We start from the raw sequence: 20,817 nt of genomic DNA, 5'->3' as shown, positions 1-20,817 counted from the left end.
CTAAAAAATTAATCTATTTATTATATAAAATTAATTTAAATAGGTAAATTTAATTAAAAAATTAAAATATATTATAGTGTAGTCTAAAGAGTTTTCAATATTATTAAAAAAATTAAGTTTACACTTGCAATAATAACAAATATACTTATTATTACTATTTTAAAAAACATTAAAATCTTAAAAAAAACTAACTAATTCATAACTTTGAATTTAAAATTTAGTGCATATACTTTCTAAATTTTTGGAAAAAAAAGAAGATATGCTACTCTTTTTCCTCTCGTTAGTGTGGTCCTCTTGGTTTTGCAAGGATAATAAGATGAACCACAACATGGCGAGTTAAATCATATAGTTCAATCATCATTTCTTTAATGAATTACTTCAACGGCTCATTAATCCATACAATTCCGCCATCAAAAAACTTATATTAATTTTTCCTAATCACAAATATTTTTCTACACGTAGAAATAGGGTTTTTATGATATGATTTGTTTTAAAAAAATAAAAATAAAATTATAGATTGTCTGTTAAAAAAGTATAAAAAATAATATATAGGGAGAAGTTGGTCATTTTGTTTGATGGGATTACTTCCCCAAAAGAGAAGGATTAAAAATCATCTAGATTCCACTTACATTGGGCTAATGTAATTTGTTATGTTTTTGTTTTCCTCCCGCAATGAAGCCTTCTCTTTTGTTTGAATTATTTTGTAGCTATTCTTGGCGTGACCATCTTTGCATCATAGATTGGAAGTAGAAAGATGGAAAAGTTGTTGGACAAAAGAGTCCATGTTTGACGCCCATGCCCACAACATGCCTTCTCTTCTAAGCATTTGTTTTTGTTGTTATTCAATGTCCCTTTAAGATTTTAAGTAGCAATTATTGCACCAAAAGCACACACACTAATTCCACTACAAATCATTCTCAAAAGAAAACCATCATAAATAAGGGACATAGCAACAAAGGAAAGATAAGAAGCATTGAACGACACATAGGGAAACTTTATTAAATCAAAAATGGTAAAGTTCCAATCAGAAAATTAACAAAGAATCTGCTGCCTATGCAAAGTAAAAAAGTTATTTCCCTGCTGCACAAGCTATCCAGCTGCCACTCTTTAACTCACTTTTTCTCACAATAAGTCATTCTCTTCCTTCCTACTTTCCCCCCTCAGAAACCCATTTCATCATATCATCATCCAATGGCACCCAGAAGGATTAAGATGCTGCTAAGGTTGTGCCTTGTGGTGGCTCTTTGGGGTGGCACATTGGCTCAATCTCAATCAAGTTGCACCAATGTCTTCATAAGTCTTGCTCCCTGCCTTGACTATGTAACAGGAAATGCCTCAAACCCTTCTTCTTCTTGCTGCTCTCAACTTGCCTATGTGGTGAGTTCTCAACCACTGTGCCTGTGTGAGGTTGTTAGCGGTGCTGCTTCAACAATTGCTGCAAGTTTCAACATCAATCAGACTCGGGCTTTGGCTCTCCCCACTTCTTGCAACATTCAGACACCTCCTCTTACCACCTGCACTGGTACCACTTCATCACCTTTTTCATTACGTATATTACATATATGTCAAAACCTCACCTTCTTATTATCTCATCATTTCAGGCTCAGCCTCTTCCTCACCAGCTTTTTCCGTTTCAAACTTTCCCAACTCCCCTTCAGGTTCCGTACACACAGATTCTCATGCTTATCTTGTTATTTTCTTCAATCAAATTACTACAGACTTGATTTTTCAACACCAGATATGAATGCAATACAGAATACAGAATACAGTCTTTGTTTCTTTTTCTCAGTTTCGTTTTTTCTTCTTTTATGACTTCTACAGTTGATTTGACCGAGTACCTTTTTGGCACAGGGATTGGATCCAACACTGTTTCATCAGCGACCGGAAGCAGTACGATTGTCGGTGGTTCATCTCACGGAAATTCAAGTTCCACTTATAAATTATCATGTTCTTGGTTTCTGATGTTTGTCCTTGCAACCACTTTGACTTTCACCTTCACGAGTACCACATCGCTCTACATCTTCTAAATCTTCTTATTATATATCCTTTACAGCTTCCTGCTTACCGACTTATATTGTATTACAATGTCCATTGTGCCTTAACAAAGTTAGGATTAGCTTCCCCTCTCTACTTTTAATTATTTCTATTTTCCTTCTAACTCTGTCTTCTACTTCAAGTTGGTTTTCTTTCATTTATTCGTAAAATTGCAATGTATATACTTTTCTCAAAGTGAATCTCGAAACTATACCATTTGCAAAATCTTCACATAATTGACCATATTCTTATAAAATAGGCTTTAGTATAATTTATTTGGTAATCTTACATCGGTGTAGTTGTCTCATTATATGCGTAAAATGAAAATAACAACTTTCTTTTGTAAAAGTCTATTATAACAATTTTCTTCTTAATTTCTTCAATTCATTAAAGAGCTCAATGTAGAATCTGTTTCTTTTTAAAAAAAAATTATTTTAACATGTAAACAATTTACTTTTGATTTAATATTTAATATCTATATTAATTCTAATTTTAGATATTTATGTAAATAATATATGTTATTTTTTATATTTGATATGTAATCTACAATTTTAATAAAAAGTAATATGAAAAAGGCATTATAAATTACAATTTTATATGAAAGAGAAAAAAAAAACAAAACTGTTTATTTTAAAATTCAAAAAATATTACAATTTTTAAAATATAATCAAAGACAAAACAGAAACGAAGAATGATATTCGGAAAAGTTTTCCATTATTTTTTTTGTAATACACTTATTGTTACATATGTAAAAGAATTATAGTTCTAAAATTTAAAATGTTAAAATTTAAAAATATAATAAAAGATGAAATAAGAATATGAATTATATAAGTCTACACATTCACAAATCTCCCTTATTGTAGTTTTAACAGAATTACAGCTTTAAAATTCAAAATGTTAGAATTATATATGATACATTCAGAAATATTATTCTAGATAAATATAGTTTATTAATAAAACTGAGTATTCGCAATCCTAAAATTTGTAATTTCTATGAAGTTTAGACAATTCAGAGTATCTCTCTTACCTTTAATATAATAATCAAAGTGCTCATCTTTTCATTGTATGACATTTTTCTAATATGTCAAAATTTTACAAGGAAGTTAGTGAATCAAATAATGCTCTGTTTTCCTTTACATTTTCAAACTTCAATAGAAATACAATAAGTACCATCAACTTTACATTTATTGATTCTTTCATAATCATCTTTTATTTCTCCTAAGCCCAATTTTATTTGTTTTTTCTGAATTTATAATTGTTCTTATTATATCTAATAATTTTATATAGTTTAGGAGTTGATATGATTCGATTCTAAATTCATGATATTATTAAAGTCAAAATATTATCTATTTTAAAGTTTTATTTATCATAGTTTTGTTTTTGAAAGACATATCAAAAAATAAAAAAATATATTTAAATTATATTTGATTTTGACTCTTAAACAATATAAAACTATTAGTTATATATTACAACTTAGCGTTGATTATCAAATAAAAGTTTGTCAAGATAATTCTCTCATATTTTTTTGATATTTTCATGAACAAATTTTTTCGTTCTTAATACATTTTACTTTATTCATTTGTTTTCGTCTCACTATTTTTGGAAATAAAGACATTTTGTTCTTTAAACTTTGTCTTTTAGCAAAATTCTTCAAAACATTTTGATCTTGTCCCATCATTCACATGTTTTTTTGTCTTATTTCTAAAATCATGTAACATGCTCAACTATTAGTATTATTGCACAATGCATAATTGATAAAAAAAAAACTAATTCAATTATATTTGGATGCCAATACTCTTACAAGCATTTCATAGTTAATTATCATGAAAGAGATGTATATTATTTTTCTTAGTTCAGATTTTTTATTTTTAAGTTGAACTTTTTGTCACAAGATTTTAACGAGACATATATTTAAACATTTCCGATAACGCATATTTATTAAAGTCAGATAATACATCCAAAAGTTACACATGCTACTCGTCAAAAATCATTTCAAAAGTACTTTTGATCTTATTTTATGTTGTATTCTTCTTATACTCTGCAATCATTACAATCACTACAATCACTAAATATAAAGCTAGAGATATATTCCATTTTTTGTATAAATATCAGAGTTTAAATCATGTATCCATTTATAATCACATAATCAATTAAAAGAAAAACATATTTTTAATGTCTAAATAATACCTAAATTTATTCAATTAACATAACGTAACATTTTTAAACAAATTACCTTTCTTAATAATTTTTTTATTTACTAAATATATATTTGTTAACTCTAGTTTCAAATAACCTATTTTATTACTGTAATCTTTTTTTTTATTATTATCAGCGTAATAAAGCTTTATTCATTAAATTATTTTTCAAATGCGGGGGATGATACGTATCGCTACATTAAAAATAAAGGGGTGCTCTTATCTTTTAACTTTAAGAATGACGATGAATCCATTCACTTATTCATTGCAATTTTATTTTGTTGTGTTCGCTGTAAAGCAATAGTCTAGGGTTCATCTTACCAACGTTTAATATTTCTTTGTTTTTAAGTTTGAATTATAATACTCCTATTTTTAATATAATTACCCCAAATATCCTCTATTTTTAAAGATTTTTTTTTGTTTTATTTCTCTCATCAGTATACTTAAATACATAATACAATTTTATGTAATAACTAATTATTAGATAGTTTGACGAATACCTTAAACTATCAAACCATATATGATAATGAAAATTACATTGGTAGATATGGAAAAAATACGTATTACCTAATTGAATCAATACTCTGTAATTTTTGTATACTTTATGATGTCTAATCAACATCAGAGACAACTACGAATTAGATAGCAGGAAGCCTAGAAACAATGGGTGCTCACTATACACGCAACATAGAAATATTTTTTAATATCACATCATAATTTAAAAAATAAAAAAAAATGGTGATATTTTATTGACTGTTATTTTATAAGTTAAGTAAACCGATATTTGAAAACAAAAAAGAGAATAAGCGGTGGATTACCTGGTCCATACGAAATCAAGAGTCAATATCCATTATAATCTAAAATAAAAAGAAGAAGACATCGTTATATTTTTTGTTGTCCACGCGCGATTCACATTTCAACCAAACGTGAATAGGAATATAGAACAATTCTCATCATAGTTTGAAGCACGGAAATAAAAACAAAAGATAATGAAAAAAAAACATTAATAAATAATAAATAAATAAGTAGAGATTCCAGAAGTTGTGGGGAAGAAAAATGAAAAGGAATTTAGAATATGCGGAGAGTTATTCGTTGGTTTGCTGCAGCAGCACCATAACGAATGAGAGTGGTGAATTGGAGCACGCAAAGGGAAACCTAAATTAATTAAAATTAAATTATTGTATAATATATTAATAATGATTAATTAATAATTAATTTGATTGATAAAATGTAAAATCACAAGGATAACCTAATAGTAGTGAGAAATAAAAAGATATATTGTGAGTATTACCTAGTATGCATATTTGAAAAACAAAACCTAGGGAAGGGGAAGTAACGCAAACAGAAATGCACAACATTCACATTCATATTCACATTGTTAACTCTTAATTCAGCGTGCCGTTTCCTAAGCTTCCTTTATCTCCATCGCGCTCTCTTTCTCTCTCTCTCTCTCTCTCTCTCTCTCTCTCCTCGCAATCTCTCCAATTACCTTTCTTCTTCGCTTCTCTTCGCTGCCAGGTAAATCACCTTCCTCTATCCCTTTTCTTGTCTTTTCTTTTTTCTTTTTTAATTTTTAATTAATTGAGTGAGGGATGATACTTAATTTGCGTTGATTTTGGCTGTGTTTGGAGTTGATCCAATACCCATTGCTCTGTTAGTTTCGAATTTCGTCTCTATTTTGCTTGACCACTTGTCGCAATTACCGTACTTGCTTGTTCCTGTTTTTGTTATTGCACTGTTTTTTTTTCGAGTGCTGAGAAATGTTAGGGCTGGAATCCCTATTTGAATTGTGTGTTTTGCGTACGCTAAGTGGTTCGTCAATCCGTTACCGGGCCAAGTTTCGTTGTTGGTTTTTCCCATTTGACTTTGTTCATTGCTGTATTCTTTGTAGAACTGAGTTCGGTCTCTTTGTTGCTGCTTCCAATTGAAGACATTTTTCGAAACTTTCAGTTTCTTTTGTTTTGGGTTATGAACTGAAACTGAATTAGAGTTTTTTTTTTCGGTCAATTTCATTTTTGAATGTATGTACTTTCTGATACTGATAGGAACGCATTGCATTGTAGTCATACTAGATCATCTTTCCCTTTTTGGCTCTCCCTGCATTGGGCGGTTTCTGTTGTAGATTCTATATTGGCTAGTAATATGACCAAAATAATATATACAAGTGAGAGGTAATTTGCTCACAAGAAATTTGTAAGAGTTTTTCTTCACATATTTGCTATAGAGCGTATAATGTCCACTGATTCAGTGAAATTGATTTGTCCTTTTACATGTAGATATTATTTTTACCTTCGTTTTTTTCTTGGGAGCATCTGCATCCTAAGATTTATTTTATCGGGTCGTTCATGGTTTTCTTAAATGACAGAAACATTTTGCTCTATTTCGAGACGGATAAGGACGGTATATAACTGACTTGTTTTTTTTTTTCCATTGTTGGGGTTGGACCTTTGTTAGTGGAAGTTTAATACTAAATTACTCTTCCTTGACCCTTCAGAATATATGTTACTGTATTTAGGTATCATGAAACTTAGATGTGGCAAGCTAATGCAGCTTAGAGGGGGTCTTTGTGACTTTCAATAACAGGTCCAAGGATAGAATGCATAATGTAAACGTCGGTATTTGGGAATGATTTGAGAATTAGTTCCTGCTGGTTAATTAATCATTATAGCATCTGTTGTACCCTTCTATTTCCATAATTGTGTTGAAAATTAGAATCCTTGAGATTGTATTGAATGAAGGGATGTGCCTATTTATTTGAGTGGTCAGTCTATCTTCTTGTGCCTTTTATATTGGCAATCAACACTAGATGATGCTGGGTTGCATTTTTGTGCCTTCCTGTCTCCTTTGTAAATCAGATTTTATCCTCCAATTATCTAAAATGAGATGATCCAACGTCCCTAGTTGTACGCCTGTCAATTTGAGTTAAACTCTAATAGCCAGCCTGGTTCATATATTTCTAGGAGAATAATCAAGCAATAATTTGAAGTCTTTTTAATTCTTCAGAGGGGGTAGACTTTGAAACAGTATTTATATATGTAATTGTTCTGCAAGAGGATTGAAGAGGTTGGTTAAATGTGCATTCATATTAGTTTAAAGACCTTGAGAGAACATGGGATAGTTGCTGCGGCTAAGGGGCTGAAATTGTGAGACATCTTAGAAGGCTATTTTGGCTTAATCTTAAACCACAGCTTGTCTTTGTTTGACTCTTAGGAAATTCACTTTTATGTGTGGGTCTCCACATTGTCAACAGGACTTTTACCATTAGGTAGAGGGAGAGACCACTGGTCTGAAATCCTATGGGTCAGTATGTGTTTATGTGTGCGACTCACTTGATCATTTGTATCTTTTCTCCAGTCCTAAAATATAGGTAATTCAATTTTTAAAAAAATCATTTATAAAGGGATCCAAAATTATTCTTAGAAAGTGGAATTTAAGTTTAATTCAACTTTACACAACTAGCTTAGTTAAAAGAGATCTGCACCCACCTATATATTATTCCATAGCCATATCTCTCTAGTTGACACCTTCACACCTAGAACTAGAGATCTCTAGTGTGAGACTTGGAGATTTGATAACGGATAGCACAATAGGCCTGAAAAAATTGACTAAGATAAGCTTTAGATGACTCTTATACCATTTTAGGAAAATAAATTTTAAACCTAGCTCAACTTCATTAAACCAATTTGGTAAGATGAGGTTTGCATCCATTTATGTATTAATTCTTAGTCATATCTATAATCAATGTGAAATCTCTAACAATTATCATAAATTTTATGCTACTGCACCTGGTTTCGTTGTTATTCCTGCTGATATTTTATTCACAGAAAGGAAAGTTTATTGTTTTTACTTTGTTCTGATATCCAAGAAAGTCTACCATGGCTTGACAATTTTCATTCAAACTTCTAAATTGAATTTGTATTTCATTAAAATCCTTCTTGCCTTCACATTAGCACTCAATTTGAATTTCCAAAGTATCACTATATTGGTATACATTAATGAATAAATACTGTGATTGCAGGTGCACCTTTTATAGTAACAGAGTCAGAAGTGGAAGGTTATCAGAAATAGATGAAACAGCAGTTATAAATTTATAATGTCTGGACTGATTGAAGGACTTCCTGATGCTGTTGCAATTAGGTGCCTTGCACGGGTTCCTTTCTACCTTCACCCGGTGTTAGAGCTTGTCTCTCGATCTTGGCAAGCAGCTGTTCGAAGCTCTGAACTATTTAGAGCTCGGCAGGAGGTTGGTTCAACTGAGGATCTGTTATGTGTCTGTGCTTATGATCCAGAGAACTTATGGCAGCTGTATGACCCTTTGCGAGATCTCTGGATCAGACTTCCTGTTCTTCCATCAAAGATCAGGCACCTTTCCCACTTTGGTGCAGTTTCCACTGCTGGAAAGTTGTTTGTGATTGGTGGTGGAAGTGATGCTGTTGATCCGTTGACTGGGGACCAAGATGGTTGTTTTGCAACCGATGAAGTCTGGTCATATGACCCTGTAGTCCGACAGTGGGCCCCTCGTGCACCAATGCTTGTCCCACGTTCTATGTTTGCGTGCTGTGTTTTGGAGGGGAAAATTGTTGTAGCCGGGGGCTTCACTAGCTGCAGAAAATCAATATCTCAAGCAGAAATGTATGATCCTGAGAAGGATGTCTGGATTCCAATGCCCGATCTTCATCGCACTCATAATTCGGCCTGTTCAGGAGTAGTGATCGGTGGAAAAGTGCATGTACTGCACAAGGATATGTCAACAGTGCAAGTTTTAGACAATGCAGGGCCCGGGTGGATTGTTGAGGAATGTGCATGGCTTCAGGGTCCGATGGCAGTCGTCCGTGATGCGCTCTATGTGATGAGCCATGGATTAATCCTCAAACAGGACAAAGAAGTGAGAAAAGTTGTGGGTTTCGCATCTGAGTTTCGAAAGAGAATTGGATTTGCAATGGCTGGACTAGGTGATGAGTTATACGTGATTGGAGGCGTCATTGGTCCTGATAGATGGAATTGGGACATTAGGCCATTATCCGAAGTTGATGTTCTCACACTTGGAAATGAGAGACCAACTTGGCGCCAAGCAGCTCCAATGACTTGGTGTCATGGTACTATTCTTGGTTGTACGCTGCTGAGAATTTAGGCTTTCGCATTCTAGGTTGTAGTGTTATTTGTTCTCGCAGGATTTGGATACCTTCGTAGACAAAGAATCAGTCGTTCAATGGTTTCCCTGTTTTGTATGTAAGCCATAATATTTGTCCTTGTTTTTATGTTGATCACATGCAGTAACGAGTTGTGTTTCTGTATCTGTTCTGTTTGTAGTAAAACAGTTAATGATCATCATTAACAAGGCAACAAATCGGTTCTATTGATATTCCTACCTTGAAATTCATCACTTCACTAGGAGAAATAAACTTCATTTAGCTATTCACCTTTTTTCATTTGTTTGATTGTTTTGATTTTGTTTCTTCCTTTTAAGAAAAGTAAACCATTTCTGACTAACAAAATTTTGGACTGAAGATAATTTGAAGAAGGTAAAGATAATTCAGAATTGACTTTATATGAAACTCGAGAATACTATTGAAGGAGATTTCTTTCACATGATATTAGTTTATCAATATCAAAACAAAAGAGGAAACAACACTGATTTACAATCTGTTAACCGGTTGAAAGTAAATGCTAGCAAGGAAGGAAAAAAGGTAACCATTTCAGGAGGTAGGGTTCCATGCATGGATTGAAACTTACCATCTTGGGTCTCTGATACTGAGTTAGAAGAGGCTTAAAATAAAAGAAGGGAAAACATTCAATTCTCTTAGGTCCTAATTATGATCGGAAAGGATAAAATGTCTTAATACTTCTTGCGGAAAATTTAAGAAGTTCAAGCCTTATATTTCATTCAATGGATTCAAGTTAGTTTTGAGAGAAAAAGGAAATAAAGATTGAAATATTTGCTTTGTTTGGATAGAAAGAGAATTTAAAAATGAAAATAAATAAAAATTACATTAAGTCAAGAAATATTTGAGCGAAAATAAAGAGTTTACCTGTGAGATAAAAATTAAAAAATATATATTATATTTACTTTAATTCTATTTTCATTAAACATTCTTAACTTTTTTGTCATAAACGATTTTTCATAACAAAAACGAGTGGGTTATCTCACTCATTTTATCATCTCCAAAAAAAACATGAAAAAGGTAAAATCAAAAATTGTAATATATTGTAAAAGCTCAAATTTAAACATGACTTTTATATTCACAAGTGAGTTAAAATAATTTTAATTTTTTGTTAGATTCTATCCAAATAAGTTTTGTTTCAAATTTGAATTTAAAATCTAAGAACTAGATAGATCCTCCAAACAATTCAAAAGCAACATAAATTAATTGAGATGGTTAGAATTTTTCTATAACTTCTTTGGACTATAGTAATTGTAATATTTTGTTTTTGTCAAAAATGAGTAACTATTATGATTCACTTGATGATAGCCAAACATATTAATAATATGAATGATTGTTTAGGAGCTTTGGAGACTCAGTTCTTATTAGTGTGGGTCCAATAACTATGTTCATACTAGGATATGTTTAGGATTAATAAATAACAAGAGTAGGTTCTTTTCACACATTGTTTTCTTTTCATTTTCAAAGAGAAAGTAAAAAAAAAATATAAGGTGTTGTATATTTGAAAGATAACATACATGTTGTTCATCTCACAACCTTTATTATTATTCTAAATGACATATCCAATTGTGCTTTTGTATTCTAATTTTATCTTGAATTGGGAAATGTAATATTGGTTGTATGTGGAAAATATATTCCAACAATTGGTATCATGTTAGATTTACGATTATTTTATATTATTATGTTTTTTTTTTCTAATTTTCGAAAGATCCTAATTATTAATTTTAGGGGTTTTACTTTTACCGAACCTTATAATAAATTCAGTTTTCCATTGCTCAAGAAATTGTATTGGGTGATGCTACGGAACCTGTGCTTTGGGTTTATCATATTATTTGAGCATGTGGTTGGAATTGCAATTGGAATTTAGTGTGATGCTTTCCTGTAATGAGAATGTGTATGCCTTGATAATGCATGATTGAATTGGTGAACAATTGTTGCATCATTGTATGAATGCATCGCGCACTCCCTCACGCAGCATGGTGCTTTGCTTTATGGTTTATATCAAACTGCAATTGAATGAATGAATTAATCGATCCACTGTTACATGAATGAATTAAGTGGTTTGATTGAAAAAATCGAAACCCATTTTGATGTGAACGTGAATAATTAGAATTGAATTGAAATTTAATGGACTCGTGCAATGGCTTTCATGCATGAGATTGGTTTTAGTGAACAGTGTTTTTGCGTTGTTCATTTGCAAATTGAAAAACTTTATTGTTTGGTACAATTTGGAAAGCACTTTCTCATCTTTCCTTGCTGCGGATTGTTTTGTTCTACGCATGTTTCTTTTATATTTAGATTGCAAAGTGATTTTCACTTTTACGTGAAAGTTTTGGATTGGAAACCAATCCTAGTAAGTTAATTAAAATTAATTGCTTTTATTTCAAAGTTGAATGAGAAGTGTTTTATCGTTTATGTTTATTCCTATGAATATTGATTGATTTAATGATTAATATTTGATAGGATTGCATCCGTATTTATGATAGTAAATATGTGATAATAATCAAGTTTTGTTTTTTAATAATAAATCAATCCAAATATAAGCATGTTGTTAGACATGTTTTATTATCAATGTTTAAGCATTACAACAAGATATCTTTAATAATTAATATTGTTATTCAAAGACTTGATATTTATAGTGCATTAGGTGTTTTGAGATAGATTATGCCATTATTTAAATATATTGATAATTATTTTTTTATTATTAGTTTTACTATGTGAGCTTAATTATATTATTTGTCTGGTTCTAAACTCACCTTCTATTGTTTTACTATCTACTAATATGAATTCAGTTTCAGTTCCTAATGAAACAAATTTTAAGGACTAGAAAAAGAACATGAAAATTGTTCTTGGTTGCATGAATATTGACCTTGTATTATGGATTGAGAAATTCATTTCTCTTACGGACTCTAGTACTTTTGAAGAAAGGAAAAATTATGAGAAGTGAGATTGTTCAAATTGCATGAGTCTTAAGTACAGTCTTACTTTGGTATGTTCTTAGGTCAATTTAGTTTTAATACCTAGAAACACTTTGTGGTTAAATTCCGGTGTCACTACAAACATCAGTGTTTCCATAAAGGGTTGTCTAAGCCACTCAAAGCCAATTGATTATGAAAGATGGATATATGTTGGAGATGACATATCAATGGAGGTGGAAGCTATAGGGCATTTTACATTATTATGCACCAGCTTTAATTTGGATTTGGAAGAAACTTTTGTTGTGCCATCATTTAGATAAAATTTGGTTTTCGTTTCTTATTTGGACAAATTGGGTTATTTGTGTTTGTTTGGAAACAATGTGTTCAGTTTGTCTTTAATTAAAATGTTGGAATTGGTTCACTTTTGACTCAAGATAATCTATATATGTTTGACATTGCAGGCTTCTACAATGAATTCTTAAATATAGAATCAGTTGGTAAAGGAATAAAATTGACAATACTAGTTCAAGAGCATTATGACATAGGCATCTGAGTCAAATATCTAAAAATAGAGTTGAATGACTTGTGTTAGATGAGATCTTGGATTCCATTGATTTCACAAATCTTGATGTTTGTGTTGAATGTGTTAAAGGTAAATAAACTAAAACAACAAGATTATGTGCATATAGAACTACAACCGTCTTAGAATTGATACATATGGACATTTATGGGTCATTCTCTACACCTTCATGGAATGGTCAACAATATTTTATACCATTTATAGATGATTACTTCATATATGCATTCTTATATTTTATACATGAAAAATCTCAATCTTTGGACATATTCAAATCATTTAAGGCTGAAGTTGAAAATCAACTTAACAAAAGGATTAAGAATGTCAAGTCTGATCGTGGTGGCGAATATTATGACAGATATGACAGTTCATGTGAACAACATCCAAGGCCTTTTGTTAAGTACCTAGAGAAATGTGGAATCGTCTCACAATACATTATGTTGGGTTCACCTAACATGAATTGTGTCGTTGAAAGAAGAAACCAGGCTCTTCAAGATATGGTAAGGAGCATGATTTGTCATTCCACCTTATCAAAGACACTAAAGACTACAACTTATATTTTAAATAGAGTGTCAACCAAGGTAGTGTTATAATATATTATTATTATATTGCAAAATATGAAACTGATGTATTTCAACGTTTGGAACATTGACGTTGACAACGGTAACAAAAGTATTTTATTGATTGCAAAGTTAATATTTTAAGTAGCAATGTTCAAATTTTAATTGCTGCAACGTTAAGACTTTTATGATTTTTAATTTCATTTATTTAATTGATTCTTCCCTAACACTATAAATAGAGAGTTTTTCCTCCATTCCAAGACACACCAAAAACTAGTTTTTCTCATTCTCCTCTTCTTTTAGTTTCATCCTCTTTTCCTCTTCTAAAATTATTCTGAGTTATTCTTATACTAAATTCAGAGTTCCTTGCTAATTCTGAGATTCTCAGAAATATTTCTGAGAAGTTCCTGTTGTATCTTGGGGGACTTGCGCAACACACCGTGGATAAGTCCTTAAGGACAGTGACTCTACATGCCTCAGAAAATTTTGTTCGTGGTTCTGTCAGCTTTTTACAACAAGTAGCTGCCATAAAACACGTCATCAACTTTGGGTTAGGCGAAAGCTTATTCTAAAACACTTTGTGTACGGGGATGTTTAGCTAAAGCATGGCCATATAAGCCTAATGAAAAGAAATTGGAAACAATTAGAAACTACTTTATTAGCTATTTTAAAATATTCAATGGCTATAAATTCTATGATTTCAAATTAAAGACAATTTTTTAGATGAGAACCGACACATTCTATGAGGATATTGAGTTTAGGGGAAAAAAAATAAGGTTAGAGACTTTGTCTTAGAGGAAGAATCAATGAAAATTCCATATTTGATTCATACAATTGTTTTTTATGAAGCAAATTCAGAACCTATACAAGGACAAACTCAAAACCCTCAAGAACCTATACTTCATGAGTTAGTATCTTTATGAAGATCCATGAGAGAAAGGAGAAATGTTATTCTAAATGATTATGTGGTATTTCTTTAAGAAAATGAGAAAAATAATGATATGATTGAAGATGACCCAGTCAAATTTCGTCAAGCTATGTAAAATCTTAATTCAGAAAAATGAATTGAAGTAATGAATGAGAAGTATAAGTCTATACAATAAGGTTTGGGAACTTTCCCCATTAGGTGTGAAACCTATTAGTTGCAAGTGAATATTTAAGACCAAGAGGAATTCTAAAGGTAATATGGAAAGGTATAAGACTTGTTTTATGGCGAAGGCCTATACTCAAAAGGAAGGGATTCACTTTAAAAAGACTTTCTCTTTAGTCTCATCGAAAGACTCTAGGACAATCATGACTCTTGTTGTGCTTATGATTTGGAAATTCATCAAATGGATATCAAGATGGTGTTTCTAAATGGAAACATTGATAAGATGATTTGTATGTGAAACTATAAAACTATGTTAGGAGACCTAAAAAATATAGTTTGCAAATTGAAAAAAATCATTTAGAGGCTAAAACAGACACATTGTCAGTGGTACTACAAATTTTATCAAGTGATTCTCTCATTTGGTTTCAAGATGAATGTTATTAATGATTGTGTCACAATTTCAGTGAGAGCAAGTAGATTTTCCTGGTCTTATATGTTGATGATATATTGCTTGCCACTAGTAATTTATGCATGTTGCACAAAACCAAGAGATTTTTATCAAGAAACTTTGAAATGAAAGACATTGATGACATCTCATTTGTATTAGGAATTCAAATACATCGAAATTAATCTCGCGGTATTCTAGGATTGTCACAAAGAATCTATATTGAAAAGGTGCTTAAAAAGTTTGGCATGCAAGAATGTAAATAGGGAATTTTGTAGTTGCTAATGGAGACAAGTTCAGTCTTAATCAATGCTAAAAAAAAATTGGAAATTCATGAAATGTAGAAGATCCCTTATACATCAGATGTAGGGAGTTTGATATATTACAGATCTTTAAGCAATTCGTGAACGGATAATTGGAAAGTAGCAAAAATAACAATGAGATATTTATGGAGAACAAAGGATTTTATACTCACATACAGAAGGTCAGACCAGTTGGAATTCATTGTATGTCAATGACATACTGCTTGTCACTAATAATTTATGCAGGAATGTAAATTTGGGGATACTCTAGTTGCTCATGGAGACAAGTTTAGTCTCAATCAATGTCCAAAAGAAAATTTAGAAATTCAGAACATAGAAGATTTCCTATGCATTAGTGGAATGGAGTTTGACGTATGTCTAAATATGTATGCATCTAAATATAACATACATAGTTGGGGGTATTAAGCAAATATTTAAGCAATCTAGGAATGAACCATTACAAAGCAGCAAAAATAGTGATGAGGAATTTACAAAGAAGTATATATGCTCACATACAAGAGGTAAGGCTAGTTGGAGATCATTGGGTATTTAGACTCAAATTTTACAAAATGTCAAAATAGTTTGAAATCTACTTCAGGTTAAATTTTCATTCTAGTTGATGGTGTGGTTTCTTGATGTAGTGTCAAGCAAACCCTAAAGACTTCATTTGCTATGGTTGCAATATTAAAATGATCTAATTAATGTAAAAGTTATGGCTAAAGACATTAGGAAAGAGTAATTATGTAGATACCATAAATAATATTTTTAATTTAATGAGAGAACAAATTAAAAATATTACAATTTTAAATTTAATTGACAAAAGTTATGGAAAAGCAATTTGTAGAGGAAATACGTATTACTTTCATTTCTTTCTCTTCATTCTATTTGAAAAGAAAGCAAAGAAAAAAAAATCTAAGATACTTTATATTTGAAGATCAGATAAATATTGCTCATCTCATAATTTTCATTAGATTTCCAATTGCATATCAAAGTACGTTTTTGTGTTTTAATTATATCTTGAATTGGGAAATGTAATGTTAGTTGTATATGAGAAACATATTCCAACGGCTCATTAAAATTTATAAAATATGGAGAACGTGATCAAACACAGGAATAATGAAAATTATCCTTTGGAATCGGAGAGACTACTTTAAAAATAAATAATTTGCATCAACCTTGACTATGTCTTAATCAAGTACATATTTTAAATTCATATGAATTATTTTATTCTTGATACGCTATTTAGTTTAATCATATATTCTATATCTGAGTCAAATTCATATGATTTAGAATCGGATAATTTTAATAATTAGAAGTTTTCCAACAAATGCCTTAAACAGTCTATTTCGTTAATTCCTCACCCTTTTTTGTGTTAATTTCATCGTCCGAGTTTCCAGATGCATATATGCACTCATTTATATATGCTCAATCCATTTAATTCCCTTTGAATTCACTACTATGCTATATTATATTATATCTATTACAAAATTATGGATAGATGTAAGACCCAAGTCAAAATAATTTTATGAAGGTTGTGGTTTTGAATAATTAATTATGGTGTGCATTTATATGTAAGATAAAAACTATTAATTGTATTTTGTCCACCATTTGGTTTAGCTTGATTGTCTTGTATTAGTTATTTAAATTTAATGCAAATTGTGTGGTTCATGTTTGGTCAAAGGAGGGTCATAAATAAAATAAAATAATAATAATGTGAAAAGAAGAAGAAGACAAAACTTGAATTATGGAAATTGGCTTTCCGTGAAACATGAGTGGAAGACTTTCAATCATGGATGCAAAAATTTCTTACATGGGACCCTTCATTTTCCATTATTTTCTTATGGAACGATTGCTAAGCTAGCTGCCAAAGAGAATTTATTTCTCCTTATATAGCATCTATATGGCCAGAAGAGAGGGCAAGAGAAATAAGATTTAAGTTACAAAATACTTTTATATTTGAGAAGGAGAGCAAGCAAGGGTGGTGGTCTAGAAGTATCAAGAGTGAGGAATTTCTTGCAAGGAGAAGAGGTAGGGGAGCTAATCCTTTCTTGTTATGATCATGAATATGAGTATGAATGTGTTAAAATTTGGTAATGGTAGTTATCTATTGACTTGTGTAAAATTTGGGTTTCACGATTATAATTTCTTATTTTCGAGTTACTGTGGTGAAAAATTTCTATTAATTGTTTTCACCGTTGGATTTAGCTAAAATTTTAATATGTGAATCCTACGACCTATTACTAAACTTTGACCGTTCGGATTTGAAAGTAGAAGTCTTTAATTGGAGAAATAAATCCTGCAAGTTTGAGTAAATTAGTTACCCCTGTAGTTCTGTTACTACGTTGTCTCGGTAAAATATAGATTCTGACCTATTTGACCGTTAGATCAACTTCAACATTTTATATATGATCCCTAAGACCTATTACTACAAGTTGACCGATCGGATCTGTAATTTAAGGTCTATGTTTAGAGAAAGAAATTTCGAAAGTTTGAAACAATCGGATGAACACTGTATTGCTGTTCTTAAGCTATCATGGTAAAAATTACATATATATTTCATCTACCGTTAGATTGAGCCCAAACTTTAGTATGTAGTTCATACGACATATTAGGTAATCTTGACCGTTCGGATTTGGAATTTGATGTCTGTGCTTAGAGGAATTCATTCCGCATTGTAAGTTTAACCGAGAACCACTTAAATTTATGTCTCTGAGTTACCTCGGTAAAACCTGCATATCTACTTAGTTAGCCGTTGGATTACCCTGACATTTTAGTATGTTGTTCCTAACAGATAGGGACATACTTCGACCGTTCGGATTTTAGATCGGATGTACCGATTTAGAGATATTAATTTCGTAACTTCTCAGGGATCTCAATATTGCTTAATTTATGTTTTTGGATCATTTATACAAAATTGATGATTTCCGCCTCATTAACCGTTGGATTGGACTGAAAAGATTACCATATGATCTAAACATGTTGTTGATTAGTTTGATTGGTTCAGATCGTCGATAAATAATATGTTGAGAAAGGTAATTTGGTTAATTTGTGCTACTTTGGTAAGTAGGCATAATTGAAACTGATATATGTTGATTGGTTATTATGTGCTTGTTGAGCATGATTGGTTTGGGATTAGTGATTGAGATGGCATGTGATTGGTTATGAATGATATGTTAGGAAAATGTAATTTGGTTAATTTGTGCTACATTGGTAAGTAGACAAAAAGGAATTGAGAAAAGTTCACCGGTTCTCTTATGCTTGTTGAGTATGATTAGTTTTGGATGGGTTGTGGTTGATTATGAATAATTTGTTGAAATAATGTAAATGATGTTGGTTTGCGCTACTTTGGTAAGTAGGCGAGTAGATGTTGGGTCTGCGTTACTTTGGTAAGTAAGCAGGGTGATTTTCACTACTTTGATAAGTAGGCAGGATGAGATGATGAATGAAGAGATAAAGAGAATGATATAAATTGGGCTACTTTGATAAGTAGGCAGATTAACTATACTGTGCTACTTTGGTAAGTAGACAGTATTGTCTTGCTGCGCTACTTTGGTAAGTAGGCAAAAGAACTTGGTTTGTGCTACTTTGGTAAGTAGGCAGAAGAACTTGGTTTGTGCTACTTTGGTAAGTAGGCAGAAGATCTTGTTTTGTGCTACTTTGGTAAGTAGGCAGAAGAACTTGGTTTGTGCTACTTTGGTAAATAGGCAGAAGATCTTGTTTTGTGCTACTTTGGTAAGTAGGTAGAAGAACTTGGTTTGTGCTACTTTGGTAAGTAGGCAGAAGATCTTGTTTTGTGCTACTTTGGTAGGTAGGCGAATTAATTATACTGTACTGCTTTGGTAAGTAGACAGTATTGTCTTGCGGTGCTACTTTGTTAAGTAGAGAGAATAACTTGGTTTGTACTACTTTGGTAAGTAGGTCGGATGAGGTGAAGTTGTAACACTTTGATAAGTGGAATAGTAAAATTGTTGAGCAATGTTATTATGATAATATGTTGAGTGGGTGTGCTTAACTGTATTGAATACTATGGATGTATTATTAACGGATTGCGAATGGATTGTATGCTTGTTTCAGTTAGCTCACCCTGTTGTTTGTGTTTGTGCATGTGAATGCGATGATCGTATAATATATGATGTTATACGGGAGCAGATTATATGACAGAGGAAGATGAAGCTGTGAAATGCGAGGATTTGCGAGTGGGGAATCTGAATGGGAGATTTCAAATGCATTTGGAAAGTTCTTATGTTGTTAGAACTGCATATGTTTAATTTTCTTAATTGGACTGGAGATCAAAATTATTTGGTTTAAACTCAATTTGAAATGTAGATTTCAATGAAAGGTATCAGACGATATTAGTTTTGAAATTATTTTAAAATTTACGCTTCCGCATGCTTTTGAAAAAGCAGTGTTGTGTTTTGAGAAACGGTGTCACCCTCTCAGGATAAAATATCGGGGCGTGACAATACACATATAAGATTATAGGTTTAAAATTTCAATTTTATAATTTTTTAAAATAAAATATATTGACATAACATAAAATTTAAGATCCTAAATTTTAAATAAAGTTATAAATTACAAAAATAGAAAAATATGTTCCCATTTTTTTAAAATATTTTTTATCAAATAAAATAAAATATTATTTTTAAAACATTTTAAAAAAACTGGTGTTTTAGAATATAAAATATAAAAGGTTTTCAAAATACTACGATATAATAAAAATCACAAAAAAAATGAAAAACATCCTATAATCATTCTAACACTAATATATATATATATATATATATATATATATATATATATATATATATATATATATATATATATATTAAAAATGATAATAGTCATATTAACACCAAAACACAGTGTAAATTAGTAACTTGTTTCAAGAATATAAACATTTTATTATTTTTTTATCTAACAACTTTTTTTTTTCTCAAAAGTTAGAGATGCCCTATTCCCTGGTACATAGAGCACCTAATATAATAATATTCCTTTTCTTTTTCTTGTGCGAAATGCAAAAGTGCCTCTTTTCGCAATATATATAGTATAATATGATGGTTATACTCAATATGGTTGTTTGATGTATTAAAATTGGAACCCAGCATCATCTCCACATCATTTACATACAACGTTAACCATTCATTGTCAAGTACACGATCATCTTGTAACTTACCAGTAAATACTAGTAAAATATGCGAAGCACAGAGTCTTTATAAGTTCCCTTGATAAAAATTCTAATAACTTCACATTCCATAATGACATTCTTCTTGTAAGATCTGGTTTTTGGAAAATTTTTGGATTGGTTTTAACCACAAGGTGGCTTTGGAAGTAAGGCTACAATCTTCTCGCTATAGTGATAAGAGAGAGTCACTTTTTCCATCAATTAATACCTAGTCTCAGCGTCCTGAAAGGTTTTACTTATGAAGTATATGGGTCTTTGTTCATTGTCAATTTCTTGAACAAGGGTAACACTTATGACATCTCCAATAGTCGTTATGTAGACTAATATGGGTTGGTAGTATCCGATTTACTCA

General features: G+C 31.0%; 2 protein-coding genes and 1 long non-coding RNA gene across 3 annotated transcripts; all 3 read left to right on the top strand.

Annotated features, from left to right (window-relative positions):
* The first annotated feature begins 1,057 nt into the window (after window positions 1-1,057).
* On the top strand, window positions 1,058-2,158 carry LOC108347958 (non-specific lipid transfer protein GPI-anchored 5). Its single transcript, XM_017587424.2, has 3 exons — window positions 1,058-1,522; window positions 1,602-1,658; window positions 1,852-2,158. Exons 1-3 carry the CDS (start codon window positions 1,192-1,194, stop codon window positions 2,025-2,027), a joined length of 564 nt encoding a protein of 187 aa, XP_017442913.1. The 5' UTR covers window positions 1,058-1,191; the 3' UTR covers window positions 2,028-2,158.
* Window positions 2,159-5,528: 3,370 nt separating this feature from the next.
* LOC108347913 (F-box/kelch-repeat protein SKIP30) lies at window positions 5,529-9,648 on the top strand. Its single transcript, XM_017587374.2, has 2 exons — window positions 5,529-5,747; window positions 8,248-9,648. Exon 2 carries the CDS (start codon window positions 8,323-8,325, stop codon window positions 9,358-9,360), a length of 1,038 nt encoding a protein of 345 aa, XP_017442863.1. The 5' UTR covers window positions 5,529-5,747; window positions 8,248-8,322; the 3' UTR covers window positions 9,361-9,648.
* Window positions 9,649-17,087: 7,439 nt separating this feature from the next.
* On the top strand, window positions 17,088-19,647 carry LOC128195191 (uncharacterized). The gene is made up of 2 exons (XR_008246765.1): window positions 17,088-17,311; window positions 19,433-19,647. It is a non-coding gene; the product is annotated as an uncharacterized LOC128195191 (long non-coding RNA).
* Window positions 19,648-20,817: the final 1,170 nt, after the last annotated feature.

Source organism: Vigna angularis, chromosome 2 (assembly GCF_016808095.1).
Source record: "Vigna angularis cultivar LongXiaoDou No.4 chromosome 2, ASM1680809v1, whole genome shotgun sequence".
NCBI lineage: Eukaryota > Viridiplantae > Streptophyta > Magnoliopsida > Fabales > Fabaceae > Vigna > Vigna angularis.
This window is presented reverse-complemented; position numbering and strand designations above follow the sequence as displayed.

Bases quoted from the DNA above. Each gene is read 5' to 3' on its own strand.
- LOC108347958 (XM_017587424.2), top strand. From the start codon at position 1,192: ATGGCACCCAGAAGGATTAAGATGCTGCTAAGGTTGTGCCTTGTGGTG. The intron at 1,523-1,601 runs GTACCACTTCAT...TCATCATTTCAG, and splicing joins TCCTCTTACCACCTGCACTG to GCTCAGCCTCTTCCTCACCA. The intron at 1,659-1,851 runs GTTCCGTACACA...TTTTTGGCACAG, and splicing joins CTTTCCCAACTCCCCTTCAG to GGATTGGATCCAACACTGTT.
- LOC108347913 (XM_017587374.2), top strand. From the start codon at position 8,323: ATGTCTGGACTGATTGAAGGACTTCCTGATGCTGTTGCAATTAGGTGC.